The sequence below is a fragment of the Indicator indicator genome, chromosome 5, assembly GCF_027791375.1.
Source record: "Indicator indicator isolate 239-I01 chromosome 5, UM_Iind_1.1, whole genome shotgun sequence".
In the NCBI taxonomy this organism is placed as follows: Eukaryota; Metazoa; Chordata; class Aves; order Piciformes; family Indicatoridae; genus Indicator; species Indicator indicator.
Window position 1 is genome coordinate 6,139,199 of NC_072014.1, and position 27,993 is coordinate 6,167,191.

Consider the following 27,993-nt stretch of genomic DNA (forward strand, 5'->3'; position numbering starts at 1 on the left):
GAGCCGGCCTTACGGGTAAAAGCAGCCGGGATGGGGCCGTCGGGGTCGAACCGCGCGCTTTCAGCGGAGCCGGCTCCAGCTGCGGGAGAGGGGTGATACCGCGCCCGACCGTTGTTCGCTGGGCCGATCCGTCCCGGGGGACGCACTGCAGGGACCTGGGTGGGCAAGCGGGGCCCGGTGCCGGGCGACAACAGCTGAAGCGCCCCTTGTTTCTCTCGCTCTAGGTCCGTGCTCCTTTTACTGCGACCTGCCAGCGGGAGCTGCGTCTCCGAACATGGAACGGAGGAGTGAGAGCCCCTGCCTTCGGGACAGCCCCGACAGAGGCAGCGGCAGCCCCGATGTCAAAGGTCCCCCCCCCGCCAAGGTGGCCAGGCTGGAGCAGAACGGTAGCCCCATGGGTACCCGCGGGAGGCCCAACGGAGCCGTCACCAAGCCCGTGGGAGGTAACCGTGCGGCCGCGCTCACAGCGGCACCGCCGGCTCAGCTCGGCGCGGCGGCCCCGGTGTCGGGGAGCGCAGAGCGGCGTGTCCGGCGTGGCTCTTGGCGGGCGGGTCGGCGCGGTGTGCGGCGGAGCTGCCTCAGGCCGGTGTGGCCCCTGTCCGGCTGCTACCCGCGGTCCTGGGCAGCGTGTGCCTGCTGCACGCCATTGCGGGATCCGGGCTGCGTGAGGGGCTTCGGCCGCGGTGCGCGGCGGGCAGCAGCCGCTGGTTGAAGGCCTCGGTCCTGACAAGACCGGTCTCCTCCCGGGTTGCAGCGGGGCGCCCGGCCCAGCGCAGGTGAGGCCTCCTTCGACGCTGCCCGCTGGAGAGAGAGCTCGTGGATGGCAGCGGGGCCCGGGCAGCATCCGCACAGGAGGGCATCGCCTCGGGCTGGATGCGGGAGGGATGAATCGGGTGTGCAACACCCGCTGGTGCAGCTCCGTGAAGGGGCTCTCCAGGAGGGAGAAATGGAGGTCTTGATGGTTGCGTTTGGGGAGGTTTTATTTCGCTAAACGGCATTTTATAGCAGTTGTAAAAGAGGACAGGGCAACACACGTACGGGGTCCGGCTTCTTCAGAAGAATTGCCAAGCGTTAGTTTTGCAGCATTCCTGCCGTTCTCCGCACCACTTCCATACTTTACTCGCTAGTTGCAGGTCAGTTCTGTGTTAGAGCATATCTAAGTGACACGTGTGGTTGCTTTTTTATTCCTTTTGCTTCCATACAGCCAAACTTCTAGCCACTTCTCCTAAACGCCCTCTTATTTTTCATCTTGGCTATGCAGCTGTCACATTTAACACAATGCAGCCTTATGCTTGAAAAAAGGTAGTTAAAAATCTGGAAATTAGACAGATGTCGGGAGAAAAATTAGTGCAGGACAGGCCACAAATAGCCTCATCTTTTAAAAAACAATGTCTATGTGTTTGTTTTTCCAAATGTACAGAGTGGTAACATACAAATGTAGGTGTTTGTACACAAAGAGTTTGTGTAAATGACATTTCAGGAGATACTTTGATATGGTTGTCACATGACTTTCTATTATGCGGCGTTTATTTAGCGATTTTAGCATTAGATGCTTGTTTTAGACCTCTTTGTCTCACTAGGCTTCCTAATTGCTGAAGTTTGCTAAAGGGGCTGCAGATTTTATTTAATTTTACAAACATAGGATTCATTTACACACCTAATGAAGGGTAAGAGATCTCAGCACTTCTTTATGTTTCTTGGATGACGTTGTGTCTGTTCTCTAAATGTCGTCTTCGTGTTCTTCTAACGCGTGGAAAAAGAAGGAACAGCTCTGCAGTGAAAGGCTCATAGTGCTATTCCGCTTACAAATTGGTGGAGAAACAGTTTTCTGAACAATTGTAAAAACGAACTGGTTAATCGCCTAAAGAGCAATATACGTAGTTTTGGATGCCTTTCTGGAGACTAAGGCGTTATAGCTGCCCGATTTTAAAGAGGACGTTAGAACTGGAGCTATAGTCTTTTTCCTTGGGGTAGTTACAGAAACATATTTTAAAGAGATGTTTTTGGAATATATATATATATATATATGTTGCTTCCTAATTGCAGCTGTGTTAGCCAAGAGAAATTCACCAGCTTTTATAGCTATACCGGTGGTTCAGCTTGAATCTGGCCTGTTCAGTTATGGAAGATTTCTTCCACTTAAACAAGGATTCCTATTTCTGAAAGCAAACTTTTAAGAGCTTACATTTTCATTAATTCCTCTTCACCCCATTTATAAAGCTGGTACAAACTGGAGTGTAAAAGTGTAGGGGAAATAGGAAATGCAGGAGTCATTTATTTTTATTCTTGGTTGGTGTTCTTTACACAGTCTCAATTTCTTTGGTTTCAGGCTATTCATCATAAAGTTTATTCATTACTCCTTATTGATACTGAAAGCAAGAGGAGAATTATTCTTGTCTGAATACTTACCTAGATTCTGTTATACTCAATACTAAATTAGTTAAGGCAGATTTTTTTAATAAGATAATGGTGCTGTTTAGAATTGATTTCTTTTTTTCTTTTTTTCCTCCTGGAAATGCTCTCAAGATAAATCAACACAGCTAATTCCAGATATTTTTCCTCTGCTCTTTTTTCAAGTGTGGTCTTTAAGAATCTGTGTGACCAAGTGATCATTTTCTGAGTGAAGATCACAGCGTTTCGGGTGTCTCTGGAAGTCTGTGTCTGTGCAGTAGTCACTGTGTTGTTAGTAATTTTTTCACCGGGGTTATGAAATGCAACTGTGGATGTTTGTGAAAAGGCTCATTTTTAGTATAGTGGCAAATGAGGGTTTTAAACTGCTAATGAATCTTAGTGAAGGCTCTTAGTCTTGTTCCTAGTGTTTGGTAAAAAGGAAACTGTTGGAAGTTGTGGTGAAATAACATTCTGGATGTCAGTTTTCAGTTTATTCTTATTTTCCAAGCTTTAAAGAGTGCTGATATTTATTGAATGTGAGCTTAATTTTGGGAAAAAATTATTGGAATATATCACTGGAAACCAGAGACCATTTTAGGTTTTATTTTAATTCTTTACAAATTCTGTAAAGTGTATATAAAGATTTTGAAAGCAAAGACAGATGCTATCAAATTTTTTTTTCTTCATCTCATTTTGGGCCTTAGCTATGTAAATGCTGAAATTTCTTCCTACTTGTCAAGTAGCTTTTTGGTGTAATAGTATCTGTTTCTGAGCTTAATCCCTGGGAACAGAGCAATAAGCTCTCAAGTCACTGGTGCTACGATGAGACTGATGACCTTTGGTAACCAGTTTTATAATCATAGTGTTTGCTACAATTATTTTTCCAGTGACTTCCCTGAGAAATGGAGAAATATTGTAGTGCTGTAGGTGTTTTTAGCTTTCTCTCTAGATTTATGAGTGAAAAAGTGTTTTAAAATAAGCTTTTGTAGTGAAGACAGAAAATCAATTGTTCTCAGGAGAAATTTTTCCTTATGACTCTCCTTTTATTTATTTATTTTAAAAAAAGTCTGAACCTGAATGTACTTAATTCAAAGAGCCATTGCAGCAGCTGTAATAAACTGGTGAAGGTCACTGAAAAGATAAACGAGGTCTCAGAGGTTGTGTTTAATAGAGGATTTAAAAGTTGTGGTACCATTTACAATGTTGTTAGCATCAGTCCGATGTGTTAGAGCTCAGTTTTGGTTTGTCTGACTAACCTAGTGCTCCGTGAAATGTTCCTACAGTTATCTGACCTGTCGGTTTTAAAACCCATGTGTTGTACAGCAGAAGTGCTCAGATGTTCAGGAGAGGCTGGTTTCGTGAAGGTCCTTGGGAAAAAAAGGCTAATATCACTTTAAAAAACATATGAAGCCTGGGAGAGAGTTTAGAGCAAACAAGAGCACCATGGTGTTGACAGCTTTATATCCCTGTTGGGTAACATTCACTTACTAGAATTGGCGTCTCTGCTCAGTTAGTAATTCACTCCATAAGGAATTAACAAAAAAAAAAAAAAAAAGGATGATTAATGGCTAGGAAACTTAGATTTACCAAATTGTTGATTGCAATTCATGAACCTGCTTGTGTATGAGTGGATGTGTATCTAAATGTGTGTGTGTTAGTTTGAGTAGCATACAAAAATAGCATTAGAAGCCTCTGAATGTAACTTAAAGTACCAGTGTGCAGAAGGAGCTGGTTTGAAGTTTGGGTTTTGCTGCAACAGAAACATAAAATCGAAATATAGCCAAGGGAATGTGTTCAAAATTGGGGTAGGAAATGATTGCAAAAAATTTGATGGTTAGGTTAGTCTGATGCAGTCTAAGAGTGATGCATTCTTATCATTTAACTGTTAAAACGTGTGATTTAATTTACAGGTTACTAAGGGAGGAGAAAACTTTCAGGGAGGTCAGAGTAAACTGCATGATGGGGATGTTAATCAGCGGCTGTGGTCACTGCTCATACAGTCAGATGTACCAGCAATGTGGACGCAGTGACTCCTCAGAGTGCTGCTGCTAATTGTTGGAAGCCCCATAAAGTTCTGAGGAGTCAGTGTCTTCTCTGCTTAGGTGTTGTTGGAAATGTGTTTCCATATGACTATGGGGTGATGAAAGTGCTGGTTGAGGGTGATTAAAAGAGCCTTTGTCAAAATCCATTCTAAATACTTCTGCAAAAACATCATGGGGTTTGTGCTGCCTTTTACATCTTCTACAAGGATTTGAAGGACATTACTGGAGAGAAAATCTACTTCTGTGCCGACTGAGGAGTGCAGCTTGATGAAATTTGCTCCTCTGCTCTAAACCATTACTTAACATTAAGCTGTATAAGGCATCCTGAGCAGAGTAAGGAGGCATGCTTTGCTTGCCCTTACAAATTGAGTCAAGTGAAAGGTTAAGTTTTGGATAGTCTTCCTGCCTAGACCCCAGATGAAGGATATCTTCCTGCTGCCTGGAGGAAGTACACAGCTCTTTGAAAGAATGAAACGTGTCGAGACACACAGACAAAAAAGCTGCAAATCCTTGCTAGTTCAGGAACCAGCAGTGTGTGAATGTATTTTGTATTTTATCTGTTACAGGATAGCTGGAAAATGTTGCCTTGTGCTTTGATATAACTCAGTAGGGATTGTGAGGAAGTGTAAATTCTTGGATTTTACACGTTCCTGATGAATAATGACGAAGAGACTTCTAAATGAACAGGAACAGTAAGGGAAAGCAAGACAGTGATTTCTTTTTTTTGTGACCCATGCTTAAAAATGTGTTTCTGGTCTTTTTGCTGATTGCCACCCCCCCACTCTGCTTTTCCAATCAGGTTGTGTCATGTAAATAGAACAAACAGAGTGGTCACTCCTGAAGGGGTCATGCGATGTATCAGCTGTATTTTTGCTGAGGTAGAAAAATCGTCTTTTTTATGTGTTTTTGGTGCTTGGTCTGTTATTAAAGTAAAAGACACAGTTGGTTAAAACATGCGTGCGATTGAACATAGGCATTAAACAGAGTATAGGGTATCCACCCATTCGGTGACCTAGGCATAATTTGATGCTTAGGGTAATTTTGGGACTCTTAAGTTGCATCTGCAGAAAGCCACTGACAATTTTGAGTTCAAGATTAGCTGTAGTAAGATTTTATTTTTTCCCCAAACAGTTCCTCAGTGTTTCAAGTAATCTCCCTGCTTCATCTCCACCCCAGACCCAGGGCCACGTTAGTTAACTGGATGCTGCTGTTCTCATTGTGAACCAAAGGGAAGAAAGAGAAACCAACACCTTTGAAAAGTCTCTGTTAATTCTTTCCCCCCACATTTCATAAACTGGGTCCTGCCTTTTCTTAGCTTCACTGGCACAGAACAGAGTGTATTCACTGTCAATTATTTATAGGGCGATTGTTTGGAAACTCCAGTTCAGGTGAGGCTGTCATCGACTCCCCATAATTGTTTTTGTGCCTGAGGAAGGTGACAAAAATCCTACTAAAAGACTATGAAGATGCCAGTGAGAAAGAAATTAAATAGTGACATATTTCTCGCTTGGGATTTAGATGAAGGATTTGGACATTGAAGCAAGAAAAACAGTGTTAAATTTCTATTGTTATGAGTAAACGCTTAAAGGGTGAGACTTAAAGATTCCTTTCTGAATTACTTGATTTGGGGAAGTCTTTATATTTTGTTTAAATCATTTTGCTGTACTGCATTAATCTGGATTTAAGAGTAGGGAAGATCTGGCATAGCGTAGCTATAATCAAGCCATCATTTCAGCAGACAGCTATGTCATATTTAAAAGTTCCAGTTTGTAGCACACAGACCTTCAGATGGTATCAGTTACTTTAAAATACCTTTTAAAATGTTTGAGTTTAATACTCTTCCTGGAGATGTGAGTCTGAATATTTATTTTTGCAGTTACTTTCTATTATTGCCATTTTCCTTACAGCTGTCAGTGTGGAATGGGGAGGAAAAGGGCCACGACGGTGATCTGGAGCTTAAGCAAAATGCTTGGACCAGTAAGGTTGTTGTCACTCCCTTTGACACAGAAGATGGTAATGCAATCTGGCATATATGGTGTTGTAAAATGAGGATGGTTTTACTGCAGTCTTGTATTTATATTCACCAAACAGCTGTGTGACCTGTTTAGGAAAATTCTTATTTCTGTGACTGAGCAGTCCCCAACCTGCTTTTAAATCTTATTTTTAAACTTTTCAAAATAACTGAAAAATCTGTAAAACTTTAGAAGACTTTATTTCGAATCCCAAATTGCAAGGCATAGATAAGTTAGGCCTTTAATTACCGTCCCTCATAATTTAGTTAAATTAGTAACTACTGCTGTGTTTTTAGGATTAAAGGCCTGGTTTTCAAGGTATAAAGTATTACCCTGTCTCTAAGAATTGATACGATGGGGGTTTGCTCAAGATAACCTGTGCCCAGCTCAGACTTGATGGAATTGATTTAGCTACCCAGCAAGTGTGCTCTCCTGAAGCACAGGGTGGTTTTGAAGCCAGCCTGCTTGTGGGGTGAGGAACCAATGCCCTTGCCAGCTCTGAAAAACTGCTCTGGTGCTAATTGGTTCCTACTGTATGGAATGTCCTGGGTCAGATGCTAGCTCCCCAGATGACATGTGTCGCTAATGCAGATGTAAGAAACAGTCACAGCAGACAAAAGGCAGCTGAGTATTTGATGGCTTTTGAGAAATGTTTTCTAGCCTCCAGCCATGCTAAAAACAAATTGCCTTCCAACAAGCTTCATACTTGTTGCAGAATGCAGATGAGCTAGGTCTCTGCTGTGGGATTATGTACAAACAAGTTGACACTGATTAGCGGGAAGGCAGACAGAAAATGCACTTTGCTGTTTAGTTCAGGGGGAACCATTAGCCCATCTAGAGGAGGTTCTTGTGGCCCTTCACTTCTTTGATGTGTGGATGTTGTCCACGATATTGCAGTCCTAGAGTCAGGTTCCCACAGCTTTGCACTAAAGCATGTACTGCAGCTGCTGTCTGTACTTTGTCCTGTCTTCATTTGCATGGATCCAATATTAGTAAGGGAAAATCACCTCCCATTTCCATTTTTATTTCCTTTATTTTAGAGAACTTAAAAAAAAACAAATAAAACCAAACAACCCATGAACTTGGATTTTAAATAGGATTTTTTTTTTGCCTTTGTTTTTTTATATACCTGTACTAGCTCTGCTAGTATCTTCTGAAGATTCCTAAATATACCAAGGTGCAGCATTTGTCTGTTGGCAATGTAAGGCTACTGGCATTGTGAAACTCTTACAAACACTAAGGGTGAAAGGTGTTGGTTGTTCGTTTGGGTTTTGGTTGTTTTTGTTGTTGTTTGGGGTTTTGGTGGTGGTTCCTTGGTTGGTTTGTGTTGGGGTTTTTTTGTGTAGGTTTTCTTTTTGTTGTTGTTCTTTTGGGATTTTTTGAGGTATAATTCCTACTCTGACTTTTAAGAATGTGAACATTAGTGTTGCGAATTTCTGAGGACTCCAGGTAAAACCTCCCACCGCAAGGCATTTCTACATGGAATAAGCCTACACAAATAATTTACAGGATTGCTTAAAAGACGAAGTGTGAGCCCCGTGTTGCTTGTATCGTAAGCTGGTGCTAGGACAGAAGTCTTAATCTCAACTCAATGTATATTTCAAAGCTCCCAGCAAATGCTAAATGATTATTGATGTTACATGCAGCAGTGTTGGAGAAAAGAGATTTTTATCAGTTAAAATTATAGGAAGGGCATAGAAAGATCTTGACGAGACAGCTCGGTTTAAGCATGCGACTTGTTTTCTACGTAGAGAATTACCTGGCTGATAGTAAAAATTGTCAGTTGTTTTGCTCTAACTGGTGTCCTTGTCTGAGACGGACATGCAATATTAAACAGCCTGAGCACAACTCTACCTTGTTAGTAGCACCGTCAGCAAGGTGAAAAAGCTCAGAAACAGATTAATAAAAACAACCTGTCAGACTATATTTTCTATGAAGCTGGAGCATCTCTGGAGATAGCTGTGTGCCCACTGCATTTCAGAGTGCAGCAGCAATGTCTCCCACTTCAATACGCTCCCTCCTTGTTCCCCAAAGACACAGGCTGAGATGAAAAGACACTCTACTGATAGTGCATCTTTTCCAGAGTACTAAATCTGGCAAGAAATGTTGTGAGGGGAGTTTCTCATATCAAACCCCATGGTTTGTATCGTTGCATGCAGCCACAGGGTTATTCTTCCTCTCTGTGGTGCTCTGTTTGATTCCTACAGTGCTGTGCTTGTGTATCACCGACACTTCGCTCTCCAGAAGCTGCTGACTTTGTCTGGGCAGAAACTTCAGATGGGTGAGGAAACTCACATAGAAGTATTCACCACCCTGGTAATCTAGACTCACAGAGAGGGTTTGTGATAAATTTTAGCTGACAGGCTTCTGTTGGAAATGAAGCATGTAATTTTCCAAACTGGAACCAGACTATTTTTCAGGAGTAATATAAATTCATATTTTGAGCATATTTTGGGTTATATGCATTTCCATTATTTATATATTAAAATTAGATGTGCACAATTTCCAGCCTTATTGAGTGGTTATTAAGAAATGTAGTTCTAAATTATGAGTTACACAATACTTTGAAGTAAAAGGTGATTTTCATAATGTCTTTTCTCAACTTACAAATAACTTTTTTTTTTTTTTTTTTTGCCATAATACAAACATGCTAGCAGAGCAGCATGATAGATGTCTCTTTAAGTATCGTAGTAAAAGAAAATGACTTGTATTCTGAGGCTGTGGATAGTTTATGTTGTTTTGGACCCATTTCCCAAGCAGTGATCGAAAACAGATTACAATAACAATTATACAGTCAGAAGATGCAATATCCATTTCTGTTTTAATTGAGTGAAAGAATAATAAAAACATCATTAAGAAAAATGAGGTGGACCTGTCATACACTCTACCAATTTTTAGACTTAGAGAAGATGCAGAGTAACAGAAGTGTGGGCTTTTTCTTTTTTATTATTTTCTCTTTTTTTTTTTTTTTTTAAGTAGTTTGTTGCTGAAGCTAGAAGTCTGGATAGTAGACTTCATATGGGCTCCTGTGAGCGAGTATGCAGCAAGTAGGCGTACTGCTTGACAGTAAAGCTCAAGTAAGGATTATCTGAGTGTCTGGGTTTGGCATAATAATGAATGTCACATTTCTGTCATTGGATTGAACCCTTCTGATTATATTAATATGAGCATGGTGTCATACTGACTTGCCAAATAGATGACTCAGAGAATGCCATGGAGAGGTAGAGAGTAGTAAAAAAGAATTCTTTCTCTTTCAGAATAAAAAAGCTGTGCTACTTTGTTTTGTTTTTTTGCTTTTATTTTTCTTTTTTTTTTTTTTTTGTCTATTTGTTTGTTTGCTTGTTCTTTCTCTCCAAATCAGTGGACATGTATGCCAGAGAGAGAACTTGGTCTCCTAGGCCATTGCTACCTTGGACTGACTCTCTGTGACCCTTCAGCTACCTCAGCATCTCAATCTTCTGAAGAAAATCCCACAGACAGAAAGGCCCTGTGCTGAGCAGCACTGTGACTGTGTTCCTCTTGAACCTACCTGTAGTTGAAGGCCTGTGGCTGGGGGAACCTGGCTCTCCATTTCCCCCAGAGCTGACTCCTAGAGCTCTAAGCAGAAGTGAACTTTCTGCCATACCATAGGTGAAGAGAGAGATCCTCTCTACAGTAGCCTTGGCTCTAGTTGTGTACCATACAGCTTTGTAAATCAACATTTGGCATGGCATCCAAAAGTGAACTGGGAGCCAGTTCAGCCTTCGGAGAGCAGATGTAATCTGCTTTCTTTGGCTAACACCTCTCTGCAAGCGCATGCATTTGCACTACCAGAAGTATCTGATTCTCCAGGGTAGCTCTGTGTATGTAATGTTGTAGCAATTCAGCCTGCTGAGTCCCAAAAGCGTGGATTGCTGACTCTTCATAAGTAAATCCACACATGGTAGGTCAGCCTGTAGGTAGATCACTTCCACTCTCTCCCCAAAATATCCCTAACTGTCTGAAGAAAGTAGGTGTTCTGTGCACACCTGAGAAGGAGTATGTGCCTGTTTACTCTTGGTCTTTGACCTCATGACCTGTTTAATAAAGATGTGGTAGTTATTAAAAGCTTTTAGATTAATAGGACCTGGTGGCTAATGAAAGTAAATGTTCCTAGATGAAAACTCTTCAAATACACAGTTGGTGATTGTGTGATCTTGTCTTTGAAAATGTGGAGCGCTTCCCCAGTTGCTGCTTCCTGGCCCATAGCGGGCCGTGAGTGCAGGCTATCTAAAGACTGTGTTGACTGGTGAAAAAGGAGACAGAGGGGGAAGTTAGCTGCTTCTAGAGGAGGGAATGACAGAGCTGCTTCTACTCCTTCGTGGTTGTGGTTCTTTCCTCCGTTTATTTTCCTGCTGAAAATTTCTGTGGTCTCCTTTATACCAGAAAAATACTGTCCAGTAGTGATGTTGCCATAACAGTAGCTGAACCCTTGCTGAAAGCGAAGCAGGATAAAGGGCTCCATCAGTAACCATTGAGTTTGATGACATTTGTTCTGAGAGAGTGTTTAATGTGGCTTGTCCTATTGTGTGTGTACGTATAATTTCCACCCATAAACAGTTCTGCCATATCTGTTGACATTGCCACTAGAAATGAGGTTTTCTAATGCTGTCACTCTCCAAAAGACATGAGGAAAGGAGGAAGCAAGTAGAATGATTACAGATCCATTCAGCTTGTCTTAACAGCTGAAGCCTGCAACTGGGTGTGAAGACAGAGATGGAGTTACATGAGACTCTCCATCAGCTATTTATCTAGTAACATGAAGGAGGGGTGAGACAATTGCTTCTTTTTCTTGCCAGGGGGTTAGTTCAGAGAGGGATGGACAAGAAAAAGAGCTTACTGGTAAGATCCCAAAACAGGCCTGAGTGTGGTATATAACTCTTCTCCAGAAGTAAAACCTCAAACTAGCTATGAGAGCTTTTCTGTTACATTCCAGGGGACTTATCCCAGTACCAGGAGACTTACCCAGTACCAGGAGACTAGTTAATAGAACCTTAATTAAAATGCTTTTGCTAGAAGATGGGTTTTTGCTTTAAAAATTACATAATATGATGGCATCTGCTAGCACCACCGAAGTTAAGGGCTTATTAGTGGTTCCAGTTTGCAGGGTTTAAAAATGTTGATCATTAAAATTAATTCTGGGTGGAATTTGGCATAGAGAGTCTTAGGCCCTTAGGCGAATTTGTTACGTATTTGAGAGAAAAATGGCAGAAAATGGTCCCCCAAACCAAAAACCCCTCCCAAACCCTAAGCTTGTTTTTCAGTTACAGAACCCAAACCCTAAAACTTATAGGAAATTAATGACTTCAGATTTTTTTTTTCCTTTTTCTTTCTTTTTCTTTTTTTTATTTAGGAAAAAAAAAACAAACAACCCACCAGTTGAATTTAAAAGCATTTCCTTCACTGGTTTGAGTGAAATGAGCGTATTTTCCATTAGTTCATGTTATAAAGTATTGCTGGGGGGTGGTTTTTTCCCTCATTTTTAACTGGGAATGGAGTTGAAGCAACCACTGTTTTTATTTAGGAAAAATGCAGCTTTAGTGTCTTCCCCTTTGCCTTTCCGTGTGTGTGGTTGGACTCAATGACCTTAAGAGTCTTCTCCCACCTAAATGATTCCGTGATCCTGCTGTGTGGATGGGAAGCCCGCTTCAGCAGTGGCCGTGGTGGAGCACAGGCACTGGTACAGCCCCAGGTGGGCACAGCTAGGGGGTGGCTGGGGGGGTGAGCTGGGCTTTCTGCTCGACCACAGAGACAGCTGTGAGACACAGCATCCCCCCAAAATGTATTTTGAGGTCTGGGTTGTCATCGTTCCCACTTTTCACTCCTTTAGGTGGAGATTTGGAAGCGCTTCATTCTCCTGTTCATTGTCTTCTGCCTCCTGGCTGCCCTGTGCACAGCTGTCCCTGGGCTGCCCAGGGGGCATGGAGCCCAGGGGCTGCTCCTTCCCTTGCCCTTTGGGCCCAACCGGTGTGGCAGATTTGAAGTTGGATCAAGTCAGTGCAACTAGTTTAACACAGGGGAGTTTAGTTCTGAGATAGTTTAGCACAGGGGGTTAGTTCCCAGTAACAGATGATCCCCTTTGGCTAGTGAAGGCCTGCGAGGCCTGCTCGCTGCCCTGAGCAACGCCGCAGTAGAGGCTGCGCCGGGGGTGAGAACCTCCTGTCCCTCTGCTTCTCCTTGATTGTTCCTCTCAGCACACACTCTGAATGCACCCTTTCTTCTATACCCTTTTTTGAGAAACTCCAGTATTATCGAATCAAGTTCTGTGTTTCATAATATGTTTCTGTGGTGGGACAGTGGCCTGGAATATTTTGTGTTAAACAGCAAAGCTGTTACTTCAACTAGTAGGAGGATTCTTTGGCTAGTTAAGCTGTCAGAAACAGGGGACGTCTGCAGAGACTTTAGTGACTTCTTTATAAGATTTCCTGAGATCTGGGATAGTTGTGATGGTTGGGAGACTGAAGCCACAGAAAGGACTGGAAGCTGAAGAAAGCTGTAAATAATATTTTGTGGTTTGCATTCACCATTGGCTAAAATATAATATGTAGAAATGCATTTCCTGCCTGCAGATTTATTGAATATGTAAAGCCAGAAAAAATAACTAAGAAGGAGAAAGATATTGTCCTTAGTTTTACTTCCTCTGGCCCTCCAAAGAAGAAAAATTCCACCATGTAATATTATTTAACATGATTTTGCTTCTTTGGCAAACGTTGTATTAAAGTCATCTGTGGACTGAGCTTTTCTTTACCAAATTGCATCCTGGAACAAATTATTTGCAACAGGCTTATAAAACCATGAAGAGTAGGAGTGTAACAGCATCACATTACGGGTTATATGCAAAATCAAATATCTCACATTTTGTCTAGAGCACATTGGAGTACAGAAATTTAGCAGAAAGCAAGGTCCCTTGGTTTTAAAGAAAAGCTTTTGCCGTAATGAGATGCTTGATACTTTTGTTTTCTACAGGATTGTACAGTTGCAAAGGTCCTGATAGGATCCCCTGTATTTGACACAGGGGTTTCCTGCTGGCTGCCTGTCAGTGTGCACACCCAACTTTCTTCACGTGCTTCTGAGTGGTTAGTGACAAACAACTGCAAAGTCATTCCTCCAGTCCCCATTAAACAAAGATTTACAGTGGAAGAATTCTCAGCCTCTTAATGAGGCTGTTGTAAGCTGGTGCTTGATACATTGAAGGCCGGAACACAGTCCATTTACCCAAACCAAGCATTTCTTTGTGGAGAAGTTAAGTGCCGACAGCTTATATTCTGTCCGCTTTAATTATATTTGTAATTTATGGGGTAGCTTGAAAGTGAGCCTTAATGGACATGACTAACCCTTGCTGAAATGTGGGAGCTCTGTCTTCCACCTCATCACTGAATTGCAGAGGCATGGGCTGAGCATGAGGCCTGTTTCAAGCCTGATTGTTCTCAAGTGTGAGTGGTCCTGTACATGTGGCACTGTGGAAATGGGATGGTTGTACCTGTTCCACCTGTTGTTGTGTTCTGTACCTGCAGCCCTCACCTGGGCTGTGCAGGATTTTCTGGTTACGATCACACATCACCACCAGCTATGGCTGCACTGGGATTCAAGTAAAAGTGATGCTAAGGTCAGAACAAACCCCTGCTTTTTCAAATACTATTTGATGTCCTTCCTCTTAGAAAATAACATTTTGGAATGCAGTTGATCATTTCTCGTTGTTATGTGTGATCTTAAATGTCTTTGCCGATGAAAATAATTCTATGTTGGTTCAGCTACTACAGCTACAAGCACTAGGTTTTAATTTGTGATCATTTCAGGATTTGCAGTTGACACCATTTTGAAGAAGTGGCATGCTGAAGCTTTGAAGCTTCCTTTTTCCTCCCCCCCCCCCTTTTTTTTTTGTGTTAGCATGTAGGATGGCCATCTTTGGTTCAGCACTTCAGGTATTTCTGAATAACTGAAAGCTATCAAATTTAATCAGTTTCTGCCTGTTCAATTAGAGCTGCAGGATATGAGGAGGAGAGCTGGCAAACCTCTTCTGTGTAGCATGGATGCCGATTTCTGCCTTTTGAAACAGTTTCCCCAATTTAGGATAATTTTTCAAATTTATTTATGAGAAAGGTAAGAGAGTTAAATCATGGAATCATAGAATCGTCTGAGTTGGAAGGGACCTCCAAAGGTCATCTAGTCCAGCTGTCTCTGCAGATGGGATGCATGCGGTGAGCTCTATTGCAGTGCAAAGAGAAATAAATAAATGGGTTGCTTTCCCCTCACTGCCTTGGCTGGATAGAAGAAAAGCAGCAGCAGATCAGGTTGAAGAAATATTTGCAGCTGGATTGAGTCCTGTGATTATTGACATGGAAGCATGCTTTATGGTTAAATAGATGGAGTCTTTACCTAGACCATTTGGTCAAGATGACCCATGCTTTGCAAGCTGAGCTGCTTAGTCTCTGTTGAAGGGTAAGGGTCTCACCTTAGCAGTCCAACTGAAGCAGCTTGTAATTGAGTGTTTTGAGGTATGTGTGGGAATAAACATCTGTGGATTCTACTCTTGCTGTTACCTAGTTGATTTTTTTCCCCCCCCTCTGTATTGGGAAGCCTGGCTTAGAGAATGACCCACTTTACAGCTTCTGCTAGGGAAAATGTTTTCTGCCTGCACTAATGAGGAATTTTCAGTAGTTCATGAATTTTCAGATAAATGTCCTGGGTTCTGAGTTCCCAACCATAGAAATTTGCTTTGTCTTTGAGGGAGATTACTCAGCATGTGTGCCTATGTTCTGTTTAAAAAAAAAACAAAACAAAACAAACAACAAACCAACAAACAACCAATAAACAAAACCTAAAAACCCAAAGCACAACAGGAACAACAAAAACTTTATTTTCCACTTTCTTCATCTGATAAAAATCTCTCCACTGTAGAATGATTTCCTTTGGGTTTGACACCACCATTTGATCTCAGTTTTTAATAATTTTGGTGAGTTTCAATCCCAGAAGAAAACATGCTTGTGTTGTGAAGTATTCCCACTAGAAATCTGGGAAGTCTTAAAACCTCATGTTACTCAGGGCTAAGAACTGGCTTCTTTATTAATTCCTTGCTAGACAACCCCTTTACAGTAAATCTTTCCATAACACTGTGCTGTTGAAATTAATCAAGCTGATCTTTCGAAATTGTTCAAATTAGATTAAATTAAATAACACCTAGACGGGGCTCAAAACTTGTGCTGATGGAAACAGATTTTAATCTAAGAAGACACAAATTTTATTGGTGCCTCTTCTTGTTGGCTGATCTTCATATTATACTTATTAGGACACTCGAGTGCTGCTCCTTATTTAATGACTGGAGAGGTGGGTGGCTGAAACAGTTTAATCTCCTCCACAGCTTTCTGTGTCCTTTTTGGCTTTAGGTGCCAGGGCTACGACGGCTACGTGAAAATGGACATGCAGAGAAATTCAGTCCTGATGGTATCACATTTATTGCTTGTTTTAAGTCTTGCACTGGACAGGGTATCTTCTGCAAATGAACAAAAGAAATAGTGCAGGACTTTGTAAGATCTGCTCTGTCCTGTCCTTCGGGTTGGTCATGAGAAATTTACAGCTTGCAAATCTTACAACTCAAAATGTTTTCCAGGGAGTTGCATGACTGCAATTGGATAATACTTTTAATTGACTTTAAGGGTTTTTTCTGGGTAAAAATTAATGTTTTATGCAGCAGAATGTCCAGAGCTTTCACTTCTTCAATGAGATACTGGTTTCTTTTTCCTTTATTTCTAAGACTGGATTGCTCCCTGGTGAAATAAAACTATAGACTGAAATGGGCAAGGATGAGAAAATGCATGTTTGGACACGGGTCTTCTTGATACGTATTTAATTTAATCTTAATGTCTCTGCCCCTTAGAAGAATCTTGGCTAAAAAAAGGCTGCTATGTTTACGAAGTCCTCCCCCTGTACATTGCAGCTTTTGTGTGAAAGCAAGAGGAGCTTAAATCCCATCTCTGAATTTGCTTTAAAAAAGCTGTTACAAAATACCACTCACTGTTAACCATTCTGTTCTTCTGGGTAACTGTGGAAGCAGTTTTTTCCTGTTCTCTTCCATGGATTAGAAGAAATTCTTGCTGAGTATGGGTGTCTTTATAAAAGACTTGATCTTGGTTTACGCTCCTGTCTATGTGGAGTCAGAGCTCTGTGAGAAGCCCGAAGGAGCTGTTTTTAAGCTAGTTAATATCCAGCAGAAAAAAAAGTCTTTTTCGTAATTTTTGATCGCCTTTAATCTTCTATGTGCATTCCAGTGCTGTGTCCATACCTCAAGGAAGCAAACTGTTTTCTTTTTAGTTCTTGGATTACCCCTTGTTTTCTCTAGCTGTGACAGTCAGTGCTGTGTGTCATCTACCATGAGCTGTGCAGCATCGCTTGCGGCAGCATCTCTCTGAAGCCGGCAGAGCCACTGCACTCGAGTTCAGTGCAGAAAGGACCTCAGCCTTTTTTGTGTGTCAGAGGGAGGCCAACAGTAGTTCTGAAGGAAGGACTGAGGAGTTCAGGAGTTACAAGTAAGATTAGCTTGTGCTGCTGTAGCACTGCATGTGAGACTTTGTTATGGCTGCTTGGTCTCCTGCTCTCAGAGTGCTGCTCTAAGTTCTTCAAGAGGAACGACAACGAGCAGTGGCTAACTCACATTGCTCTTCCGTGAGGGCCCAGTGAGCTGGGGTTGTAATCTAGGAGCAAGACATGGAGTGTGTAAAGAGTGTCTTGACTTTTGACTCTGAATTCTTTATGTTGGGAACAGAAGGAAAAGATACATTAATTTTTGAGGCAATAAATGCATTAGAGACATAGCTTAACTCTCCAATGTGAAATAGAGGGCAAAGCAGATAGAATTTCCTCTGAGTGAGACTTGCTTGGAAATAAGTTAGATTACTGGTTTTTGTTTGTTTGGGTTTTTTAATTACTATTTTAGTTTTTATTTTAAATTAAATAGGATTGGTATTAAGATTCCTTACACTGTAGTGAGAGGCAAGAGAATGGGTTAGCAATGGCAGATGTGGTAACCTGCCCTTTGCTCCCTGTTTTTAAGGTCCTAATAGCAGCTTATCATCCATTAGGCTGAGTCATGGAGTTCAGAGATGTTTTTGTGAAAACTGTTGCTGTAGCGTGGTCCCTGCAAGGAGGAGCAGCAGGAAGGGGCAAGAAAGTCACCATGGGGACGTGTCCTGTGGGTCTTTTATGCTATCCAGAAAGTGATGTCATGTACAGCATCAGTTCTAGCGTTTGAGATCCTGTTTGTACTAAGCCAGTAAACAGGTGTAGAGAATAGGTGCTGAAAAGGTAGAGACTTGTGTGACAAGGCAAGAGTCCAGCAGCTGGACAGCACACACTATGGCATCCCTCTGTATTCACCTACTTCTTACATCTTGCCAAAACGTAATTTACACAACCAACATCACAGCCTCAGCATTAGGCCAAGCATTTTAAATCTTCTGTTAAGACATGAATAGTCTCATCAGAAGTGCTCTCCTGGACTGCTTGTTTGACGGGAAAGGAAGTTTGTCGCTTAGGGAAGTTAAATTTAATTTTAACTAGTCAAGTGATTTATGGACCAAGCGAACTCAGTTTTAACCTGTGATAGGAATAGATTTTTTTTCTTTTTCATTGAAGTCAGAGGAACAGTATCAGCTGTGCACTGTCTTTTCAGGAAAGCACCTAGAAATATTTTTTTCCCTAAGATTTTTTTTTTAACACCATGTGTTAGAGTTTGGCTGCTTGAACTTGCAAAATGCATCAGTTTAACCTAGAATCAATGAGTGAAAAGGGAGCAGCATCAACGTGATGCTGTAACCTACTTACACATTACTTCAGGGTGTGCTTTAAAACGAAGAACTAAAAACTACATCAGTTGGATATTGCATCTTGTAGCTGCTGCTGCTGGCCTACAGTTAGAAATTCAGACTGGGAGCTGCTTCATGTCAGATCACTAAGAACTGATGTACCTAAAGTAGATTTTTAAAGTAAATCTAGTCTCTGCAAAAGCAAGCCGAGGGGGATTTAAGTCCCTTAGCAGTTGTTAGTGATGTGACTGTATGTGTTTTGGAGCAGGGTGACTCTTCTGAAGGGATATGTAACTATTGCTTTGTAGATACTGAAGCTGCTGATAGCAGATCTTGAAGATGTTTAACTGACTTTGTACTGAAGGAAGGAGAACTGAAATGTGGCATTTTCCTCTTTTCCCCTTGAAGAAGTGCCTGGTACAGGAATGCAGTGATTTGTGCCTGGCCTTTCATAAATATGCTCAGTTATTTGACATAGCTGTTATCTGCTGGAGATGGTTCTAGTTCATTCTGGAGAGCAGGAGTTAGAGGTCAGCTTTCTGGCAATATTATGAGCCTTGTATAGCATATTTGGAGAACAGCTTTAGGCTTATGTTTGTCTCTGCTGCAATATTTTCTAGTTTATCTAAGGGCTAACAAATTGTATGTAACCGATTGATACATTTCTGTGACCAGAGATAATGGTTTTCTCTTTGCTACTCCTTGCCTGCAGCCTGGCCTGGAGCAGGCAGTGGGAATGGCCAAGCAGTTCCATAGGTTTTCTGTCTGTTCCATCTTCCCTCCGTGCATGCTCTGAGTCTTGTAGGGCCATCTCCTGCAAAGGGGCTTGTTTCTCTACTGTCTGTTGCATTGCATCCCCTTAAGTTCATGCCCCACAATTTATTGCCATACATGACTTGATCCTGTAACCACAAATCTACAACAAAACAGAACAAAATTGAATCCAGACCACCCTCTGAGTTTTCCATTTCTGTGGTTCCTCCTCATCCTTGGTCCTCTGTCGAAGAGCTGTTCTCATTCTCTTCATACATGCCACAGAACAGCCACTGGCCTCTCCAGGTCTGTGTGACCATCAGCTGCCAGCACAAGGTTATAGTTTCCAGCAAAATCAATGCAAGGGTGATTTTTCTTGCTCAGTGGAAAGAGACTGGCCATGATCTGAAAAGTACCAAATAAACCTGTCTCAGCCAGGAGCTGTGTACAGAACTAGCCTCTGCCCACTCCTCTGTACGCTCACTGTGTGGAGGGAAGCAGAAGCAGTGTTTGTACGTCAGGTTTTCGTACGGCTGAACGTGGAGAAGCTCTGACCTGCAAGAATAGGGGCAGTCATGGAACTGCAGAAAACTTCTGCAATGTTGAAAGAGTCTCATTAGGAAATCTTGTTTGACTGTGATTCTGTTCCTGAATTGTATTCTCTGGAGTTTTTAGTGTGGTTTTTAAATGAGTCAGTGATGAGACTTCAGTATTTCCCTTGGAAAGAAAACAAAAGCTATTCCACGGGGAAGAAAGGCAGATTTCCACTTAAGAGGAGCCTTCTAGGAGGTGTTGTAATTTACAGCTTTAATCAGAGATGTATGACATGCTTCTCGTTCCTCTCTTACTGATGCTTTGTTGTCGCCGTTTGTTTTGTGTTTTTTTTCATCTAGGTTTGATGATTCCAGTCTTTTGTGTGGTGGAGCAGTCGGACGCCTCTCTTGAATACGATAACCGAGAAGAGCATGCCGAGTTCGTTCTGGTTCGCAAAGATGTGCTCTTTAGCCAGCTGGTGGAGACAGCGCTCCTGGCTCTGGGGTATTCCCACAGCTCTGCAGCTCAGGCACAAGGTACTCCATAAAGTTCTTTTCCCCCTGCTCTGCACCAGCAGAAAACAGCACCTCGGGTTGTTCGGCATCAGGAGAAAGCAAGAGAACTGGTGGCAAATCTTGGAAGTGGCTATATCAGTTGGGTTAATTCCTTAGCCTTAAACTAGGTGTGCAACAAGCCCTACCTTGTTAGCCTGCCTAGAGAGCATTAGTTGGATCTTGCTGGAGTGTGAAATGCGGTGATAATGATCAGCATATTCATGACACATTTGTTCTGTGCCACCAGGCAGGTCACTGCTTCGAGGAAGTCAGCACAGACAGAACCTCTGAGTGTACAGCTGGATAGTATCTGGTGATTCCTATGGGTCAGGGGCATTTTGAACAGCATATTATATAGTCTTCAATAAAAAAAAGTTCTACATTGTATAGAATGGTTATGTATATGTACACATATGCTGTCTTTATGGCCAGTAGCTGTAGTGCTAAATGTGCAGGCTGATTTCAGTTTTCACTTACCTACCATATCACTGCAGAGCCCTTCGTAAAGCTCTACAGTCCCTTCCACTTAAAGATGATTCTCCACAGCAGGAAAATCTTAAAATAAACAAAGTTTTCTTCTCTCTACCCAAAATACCAGCTTGAAAAAAAGCAAACGTAAAAGCCTAATCTTCAGGGAGATGGGCAGGAGGTGGTGGGTTGGGAAAAAATCTTTCCAGAATGAACTCTGCGTTGCAAGAGGTTTTTTAATACTAAACAGGTTATTTCAGTGCTGGATGAGAAGCCTGTGAGTTTCAGTTTCATCTTCATATCACCAGGAAAACCTGTGCATATTGAGTAGTTTACAGAAGCTTTGCTTGGGAAGCTTGGGTTTGATCTGTTCGCTTCAGCTATTGTGCATAGCTGTGTGTTTGAATGCGAGAACGGGAAGGGGGAAGGGGGGAGCAGCAGTGCTGAATTCAGGAATTCCAGGTGTGCTTAACAGTACAGGCTCGCTGTACAAACTTCTTTCCAAGCAGGATGATAATGATTCATTTCCCCTGTCAGCTTCTGCTCTCGGAGAGGCTCAGGTTCTTTACACAGACAGAGTTCATGCACATGTTTTTATTTACACAATACAGTAGCAAAAGCTCTGCAAGAAGATAGCTGTTTTGGTTTTTAATAGGAAACATTTTGTGCCATTTTGGGGATACTTTTTATTCCAAATGTAAAAGGTCAGTGTATCCCACTGTTGTTGTCCTGGTGAGCCAGCTTCCTGTTTGACAGCACTATCCATCTCAGTTAACACAGTTGCTCAACGTGTTGCGAGCCAACATGTGGAACACGCTGCGTTAGGTGGCCAAGATTTGATTCTTGGCACTTAGAAAGGAGAATGGGCTTTGCAAGAAACCTGCTCCAAGGAGGCATGCTGCTCGGTGCAGTGATCCAGGATGGCTGAGCCTCTCACCTGGGGGAAGCTGGCTTTGGCAGCACCTCTCTGTGGTGAGGATAGCAAGGGGGAGAGGCAGATTGGCTCACAAAAGAGATGAGCCACGGTGCAGGGAGGAAACAGCCACTGTGTTTCTAACTTCAGGCTCTGTCAGGGAGCAGGTTCGGATACTGATCTGTTGCTTGTGGTCTTGCTCAAACATCTCATCTAAAACATAAAAGTTGAGTCTTTAGTTCTCATAATTAATCTAAAAATACTTGGACATTTTTGTTTCTAAGGCAGCAGTTACCTTCCACTAGAAAACCTCAGATGGTATAGCATTTAGAAATGACAGAAAATACTGTAAAGCTCTGTCAGCTAACAAGGGTCTTCCTGGGTTTTATTTACCTTCAGACTGAAGGACCAGCTCTCCACAGTGTGTTGTGTATGCTTGGGAAATACTGCAGGTCATGCTGATTTGAAGATTGGAAGCTGAAGCATGCAGCGTGTTGTGTAGTGGATTGCATCTGTGCTAGCTGTCTGCAGGCTGGGAGAGGAAGTACAGGCAGAGGCAGAGTGCTGATGGATCTCTAAGTCTGTGAGTTTAATGAAAAAAATTTACAGAATATTGGGCTATAATCTGTCAATTAGGGACGGCAGAAGCATGCTGCTAAATTGTTGATGGAAGGATTTATTTGGGAACTCAATTTTCTGATACTAAAAGGAGGGCAAGAAAAAAAAGGCTATTTGCTTTATTCATTCCTGTTGCAGGAGAAGTCTTCTTGGACAGACTTACAGTGCTTGGCTGAATTTTATTTAGCAATATACACTGCTGAACAGCCACTTAGTTCTTTGTGGTTTGTGATCAGATGGATTGCAGGATCCATAGGAGAAGCTGAAGATCCTCAGGTTCATTGTTTCAAAATGGTAAAGCTTTGAGCAAGATGCTCTGTAGAACATTGCTGTGTATAGATGTCCCCTGTGTCCTCTAAGGACAAAGTAAATGTGATTGCCAAAGCTTTTGTATCACAAGAACACAGAATGTTAGAGGTTGAAAGGGACCTCGAAGGATCATCTAGTCTAACCCCCCTGCCAGAGCAGAATCACCTTGAGTAGATCACACAGAAATGCATCCAGGCAGGTTTTGAATTGTAAAGGCTTTGTATCGTGAAGGATATCTAAGCTGTCACATAGGATGTAATAATGGTCACCTTTTGAGCTGGGGAAGCGTTTCCTTTTGCTCCCCTGTTGTTTTGGGTGACTCTGAGAGGAGCAGCAATGTTTGCTTCAGCTAGTTGGAAACACCTCGCCTTTGGAAGTTCCTTTAGAAGACGGTCTCCAGTGGCAGGTGGCAGCATTAGCTGTGGGGGCAAGAGGAGCTGTGGCAGCAGAGAGCATTGCCATGCAGTTTCACCCTCCTTCGCTGCGCTTCACCATGGCACCTCGCTGTCCTTCTGAGGCACCTGAGGTTCTTCCTTGTGCTTACCAGCTGCATGGTAGGGTCTGGACGCCAGGAGCAAAGGTGGCATGAAGGAGTAGGAGATGTGTGGCCTTTCCAAGAGGGGTCTGCATGCCCCAAAGGGCCCTACTGCAGGCTGCCTGGCTGGGCACAGCCTGGAGCTGCAGAGCTTGCCGAGGAGGTGATGCTGTGTCCAAGCCAGGTGAGCTGCAGCCTGCACGCAAAGCTGCCTTCTGGTCTGTAGCCTTGCATACCAGCTTGTGGTCACTGGACTTACCATGTCTAACTTCTAATCCTGGTTGGCAGGTGAGTTGAGAAATCTTAGCATCCATAAATAAGTGTCAGGAGGCATACATAAAGGTGGGCCCATGCCTCACTGGAAGAACCTCTTTATTTCCCCACAGTTTGGACAGGACACGTTTTACTCCACAAACAGCTGGTTGTGGACATTTTTTGTTGATGGTGGCAGGAGCAGAGACTTTTCCAGCAAGCAAAACTTCCTTTCTCTGACAGGAGCTGTGAAAAGTCTCCTGGAACAGCATGGGAAGTCGTTAACAGCTTGGCACCGGGGTGTGAAAGTTGGTGGTGTGAATGGCAACAAAGGTTTAATAAACATTTACGTATTTTTCTTTCATCACTTGAGTCTATACCTGACGCTGGGGAACCTGCTACATGTGCCTTCAAGAGAGGAAAAGAGCCATGCTTTAAAGAGACACCTGTTCTATGTGTAGTTTAATAAAATTTACTTGCCCCAATGCAATTTTTTTTTTTTTTTTGTGGGTGGAGTATCCTAGCTGGGCTGTACCACACAAGGGAATGGGTAGAGGCTGAGAGTAGAGCACTATGAAAGCAGCTGCCTGTGTGCAGTCCTGCAGCGAAAGCTGATCCCCTTCTTGGAGTGGGGTGGAGGAAGAGCAGTGCTAGTTTGACACTCTTTGCAAGTTCCACTTTCTTAGAATCCATATGAAAAAGAAAAGTGTCATTTCTTGTGGTTATATGTATTTATATATTTTTCTTTTGCCCAGTTCCTCCTTAGCTGTCATGAGTGTACACACAGGACTGGTGTTATCTTGTCTGCAAGAGCTTACAAAGCTGAACTGGGCCAGTGTCATGGAGTTGCCTTCTCTTCCCTGGTGCTGCTGCTCAGTGTGGAGGTGGGCAGTGTGGAGTGCTTGCCCTGGGGGCAGTTTTGCTGGCTGCTGGCAAATACTTGCTTGGGTTAGTTGCTGCGTGTGGTCACCACAAGGAGAGGGCTGCACAGAGGAGTGAAATGGTGCTGAGGTGCCACATGGAGTAGAAGGAGGGGTAAGAAAATGGCGGAAGGTACTTAACACAGAGCAAGGAAACATCAGGGCTTTCCCATCCCTATCACTGCAGAAATGGTGCTTAAGCAATGTACTGCCATGAGCTGAGCCCCTGCAAGAGGCAATGCCTTGTGTTAATGCCTTGAAGGCCCCTCTTCTTGGGGCCATTTTTCTTCTAGTGCTGTATGCTGAATGAAGAGCAGGAGAAAGATCTGCTTCCCTGACTGCACAGTCAGGAAACCATAGCACAGACATGAAAGGGCTCTCCTGAGTCCATGGTGCACATGGCTGGGGCAGGAAGTGTGCAAGTGTGTTCATGTCCCTCGAGGGTCTAACTGTGTGAGCTCAGACCTGATCTCTGCTGTTAGCTGGGGACCTCTTGCACTTGAGGCCTGTGTTAAGGAGCATTTAAAAGCAAAGTCCACACCTATTTGGTAGGGTGATGTTCAGTGAATCAGTCCCAACCCCAGGCTGCTGTGTGTGAGAATGTGGCAGCCTGAATGCCAGGCCTCTTCCTGCTGGCTAGCCTTTGTGAGACCAGTATGACCATCTGGCCACATACAGGGTCATAGCCATGTGTACAGATATGTGCAGGTGTAAATACCAGTGAGGGACTGGATTTGCTTAATTTGATCCAAAAGGATAGGGCTCTGGGGCAGTTGGGAGAACTTGAGCAAATGATTAGTAGGGAAAGATCCTGTGAGACATTTCCATCTGTGCTGTCTCCAGAACCGTAGTAGCTTCCAGCTGACTGTCAGGTGAAGGCAGAACATGCCAGCTGGAGGCTGTGTTGAACACATAGAAGCTGGTTTTGTATTTCCGTGTCAAAAAAGTGCAGTAGGCATTGTGGCAAAGTCCTGCTAAACTGGGCCTGACGCAGACAGCTAAGTCTGCTGTGGCTGGGATGGGCTGGTTTTAACACAAGGCCTTGCTAGGTATCAGTGTGGGAAAAATGAGAGGAAACCTCATGTTTTACCTGTGAATAATGTGCAATAAAGTACAAGGGTGCTACAGTCTGGGATCTTCTGACTCCACAGACAGGTACCTGGGGTCATTTGTATGCCTGAGCCAGGGCTCCTTGTTCATGTAGTCAAAGACCTTCTAGGCAGTGTGGTACTGGGGTAGTGAAGAGAAGTTGGTGATGTAATGACTTAAACTGACTACATGTTGGGTGATTTCCTGCCTCGGTCACTGCTTGCTGCTGCTTTTTTCTGGTTTGTTTGCACAGAGGTAGCACAGTTGTCAGTCTGTGTGCAGTTGCTCTATTTCTCTTAGCTCAAACTTTTGCTACAGAGTGTGTAAAGTGTACATCCTGCAAAACTGATGGACCTTAAAACCAAGACATCCCACCTTAAAACAAAGGAAAGAAACCAACACAGCCATCTTCTGAGCTCCTTTTGGTTCCATCTATAATTAACAGTTCCTTACCATTAGTAATCCCTGTGGCCCCTCTTGCTTTTTATGGGCAAGCTCTTCTTTCCTCTTTCCAGTTTTGCAGATAACAAATTATAAAAGGCCCAGATGAAATAATTTAACAATAGTGTGTGTGAGGGTGCAAACTCAGATGGACTACTCCCCTACCCTGCTCTTGTGAGACCTAACCTGGAGAACTGCATCCAGTTCTGGAGTCCCAAGTGTAAGAGGGACATGGAACTGCTCGAGCAGGTCCAGAGGAAGGCTACAAAGGTCATCAGAAGACTGGTGATCTCCCCTATGGTGACAGGCTGAGAGAGTTGGGGCTGTTCAGCCTGGAGAAAGGCTCTGGGGAGACCTTAGAGCAACCTTCCGGTACCTGAAGGGGACCTACAAGAAAGCCAGGAAAGGACTTTTAACAAGGGCTTTTGGTGATAGGATAAGGGTGAATGGTTAGAAGCTTTAGGAGGGCAGATTTAGACTGGAGATTAGGAAGAAATTCTTTACAGCTAGGGTGGTGAGACACTGGAACAGGTTGTCCAGGGAGGTGGTGGGTGCCCCCTCCCTGGAGTTGTTCAAGGTCAGGCTGGATGAGACCTTGAGCAACCTGGTCTAGTGGAACGTGTCCCTGGCCATGGCAGGGGGGTTGGAATTAGATAATTTGGAAGATCATGATGATTTGTTAGATGATTCCAACCTAGACCATTCTATGAGTCTTGTAGTGAACTCTGACAGGCAGTTTCATGTCAGCTTGTCTGGGAGTGCAAAGCAGGCTGGATTTTTTGCAGCAACACTCAGCCATCCAGATCAAAGTTTCCCTGTAAAAACTTCTCCTTCTAGAACTGTGCATTGCTTGAGTTGTATTCTTTGTCTTTCTCCCTGCTGTTTGAAGAAAGTGGGCTGAGTACTTCTCAAATATTTATTTCCCTCCCTATATGCAGACATTTACCAGCAGATCGCTGTTTTGTCCTCACTATGAAACTTCATGACAACTCTTAAGTGAAACTTAATTACAGGAACCATGAGAGAAGGTCAGAATTTAATGAGAATATTGAAAACCTTTTCCTTTTTTTTTTTTTGATGGCCATTTTAGTGCATAATGGCTACAGGATTTGAAAGACACTGTTAAGGTTTCAGCATCTCACGCCATTTCAATTAAAGCCCCAGAGCTGTCTTTAGAGGTTGCTTGGAACTTTAAGAAAACTTCTGTAAAAGATAAAAGAAGAGGTAGAGATTGAGGTTGCTTGTATTTGTAAGGGTTACTAAAAGTAGTGTGGTTTTTCTTCTGTGGGAAATGTGACATAGAAAGAAATGCTAGGAAATAGATATATATATATGTATATACACACACATCAAATATATCTGATGTTTTACTTTGGCTTATATATATAAACCCATATTTATAGTTTAATGTAGAATATAAATACACATAGATATATTTTACACATCTACAAAAATGTATTTGTGTAGAAGTATATTATATATATGGCAACAAAAGATCAAACTCCCAATTAATACACCAACCTTTTGGGTTACTTGTCAGCCTCCTTCTCCATCTGTAGTTTTTTTTTAACTAAGCTCATGAGCCTGGCAGCATGAACTCTAGTGAATACTTGATTCTTTGATAAGCTCACTGTGGAAGTTCTCAACTCCTAACCAATGCTCAGGTCTCTCTCTCCTTTTCTTCCTTGCCACCCATCCTATGCTGCTGTCTGTAAAAGTTGCCATGTGGTGTTGGCTTTCTGATCCCAATATATTATTTAGAGGGTTCTTGTGATGGAACAAAACCTTATACAAATAATAATCTATGTTTCTCGATGGCAAGCATCTGGGTAGTCTGAGTGAATGGGTAATTTATTAGTGTTTGAACAGCTCAAGGGAGGGTAACCAAAGGCAGCCCTGAACAGCTCAGCATTTCTGCCGGCCGCTTTCCGTCTCAGCTGCGGTTTGTGACTGAGCACAGGCAGCTCAGAAGGAGAGGAGGCAGGGGAGGAGGAGGGAGCAGAGTGGACAGAGCAGGCTCTGGCTGCCCCAGTGAAACCTTTCTCTTTCTTCCTGCCCTGTCTGTCTGTGAGGATGGCAGCCTGAGGCCAAGCGCTCGGAAAGGCAGCGTCTTTCGGTGGTGGCTCTGGGGCTCCAGTGGGCTGGTGGCTGTGCGTGTCGTTTGTTCGTTCCACAGTCACAATGGATCAAACCCAGACTGTGCCAAGGGTGGAAATCATTAAACCTTTTGTTCTTCTCTCCCTCTTTGTTCCTGGGAAATATTGCTAAGGCTGTAGCAGCAGATCCCTGCTTCTGTCTGATCGGAACTATGTTCCTTAGTGCTCTCCATACACTCTGTGTTGCAGG

At 42.9% G+C, this 27,993-nt stretch overlaps 1 protein-coding gene across 1 annotated transcript in view; it reads left to right on the top strand.

Annotated features, from left to right (window-relative positions):
* Window positions 1-232: 232 nt before the first annotated feature.
* Window positions 233-27,993, top strand: part of SATB2 (SATB homeobox 2) — a 134,522-nt gene continuing 106,761 nt past the window's right edge. The window contains exons 1-2 of the mRNA XM_054381080.1: window positions 233-443; window positions 19,908-20,084. Of these exons, the coding sequence (XP_054237055.1) occupies window positions 275-443; window positions 19,908-20,084 (346 nt within the window). The 5' untranslated portion in view covers window positions 233-274. The remainder of the gene's footprint in view (window positions 444-19,907; window positions 20,085-27,993) is intronic.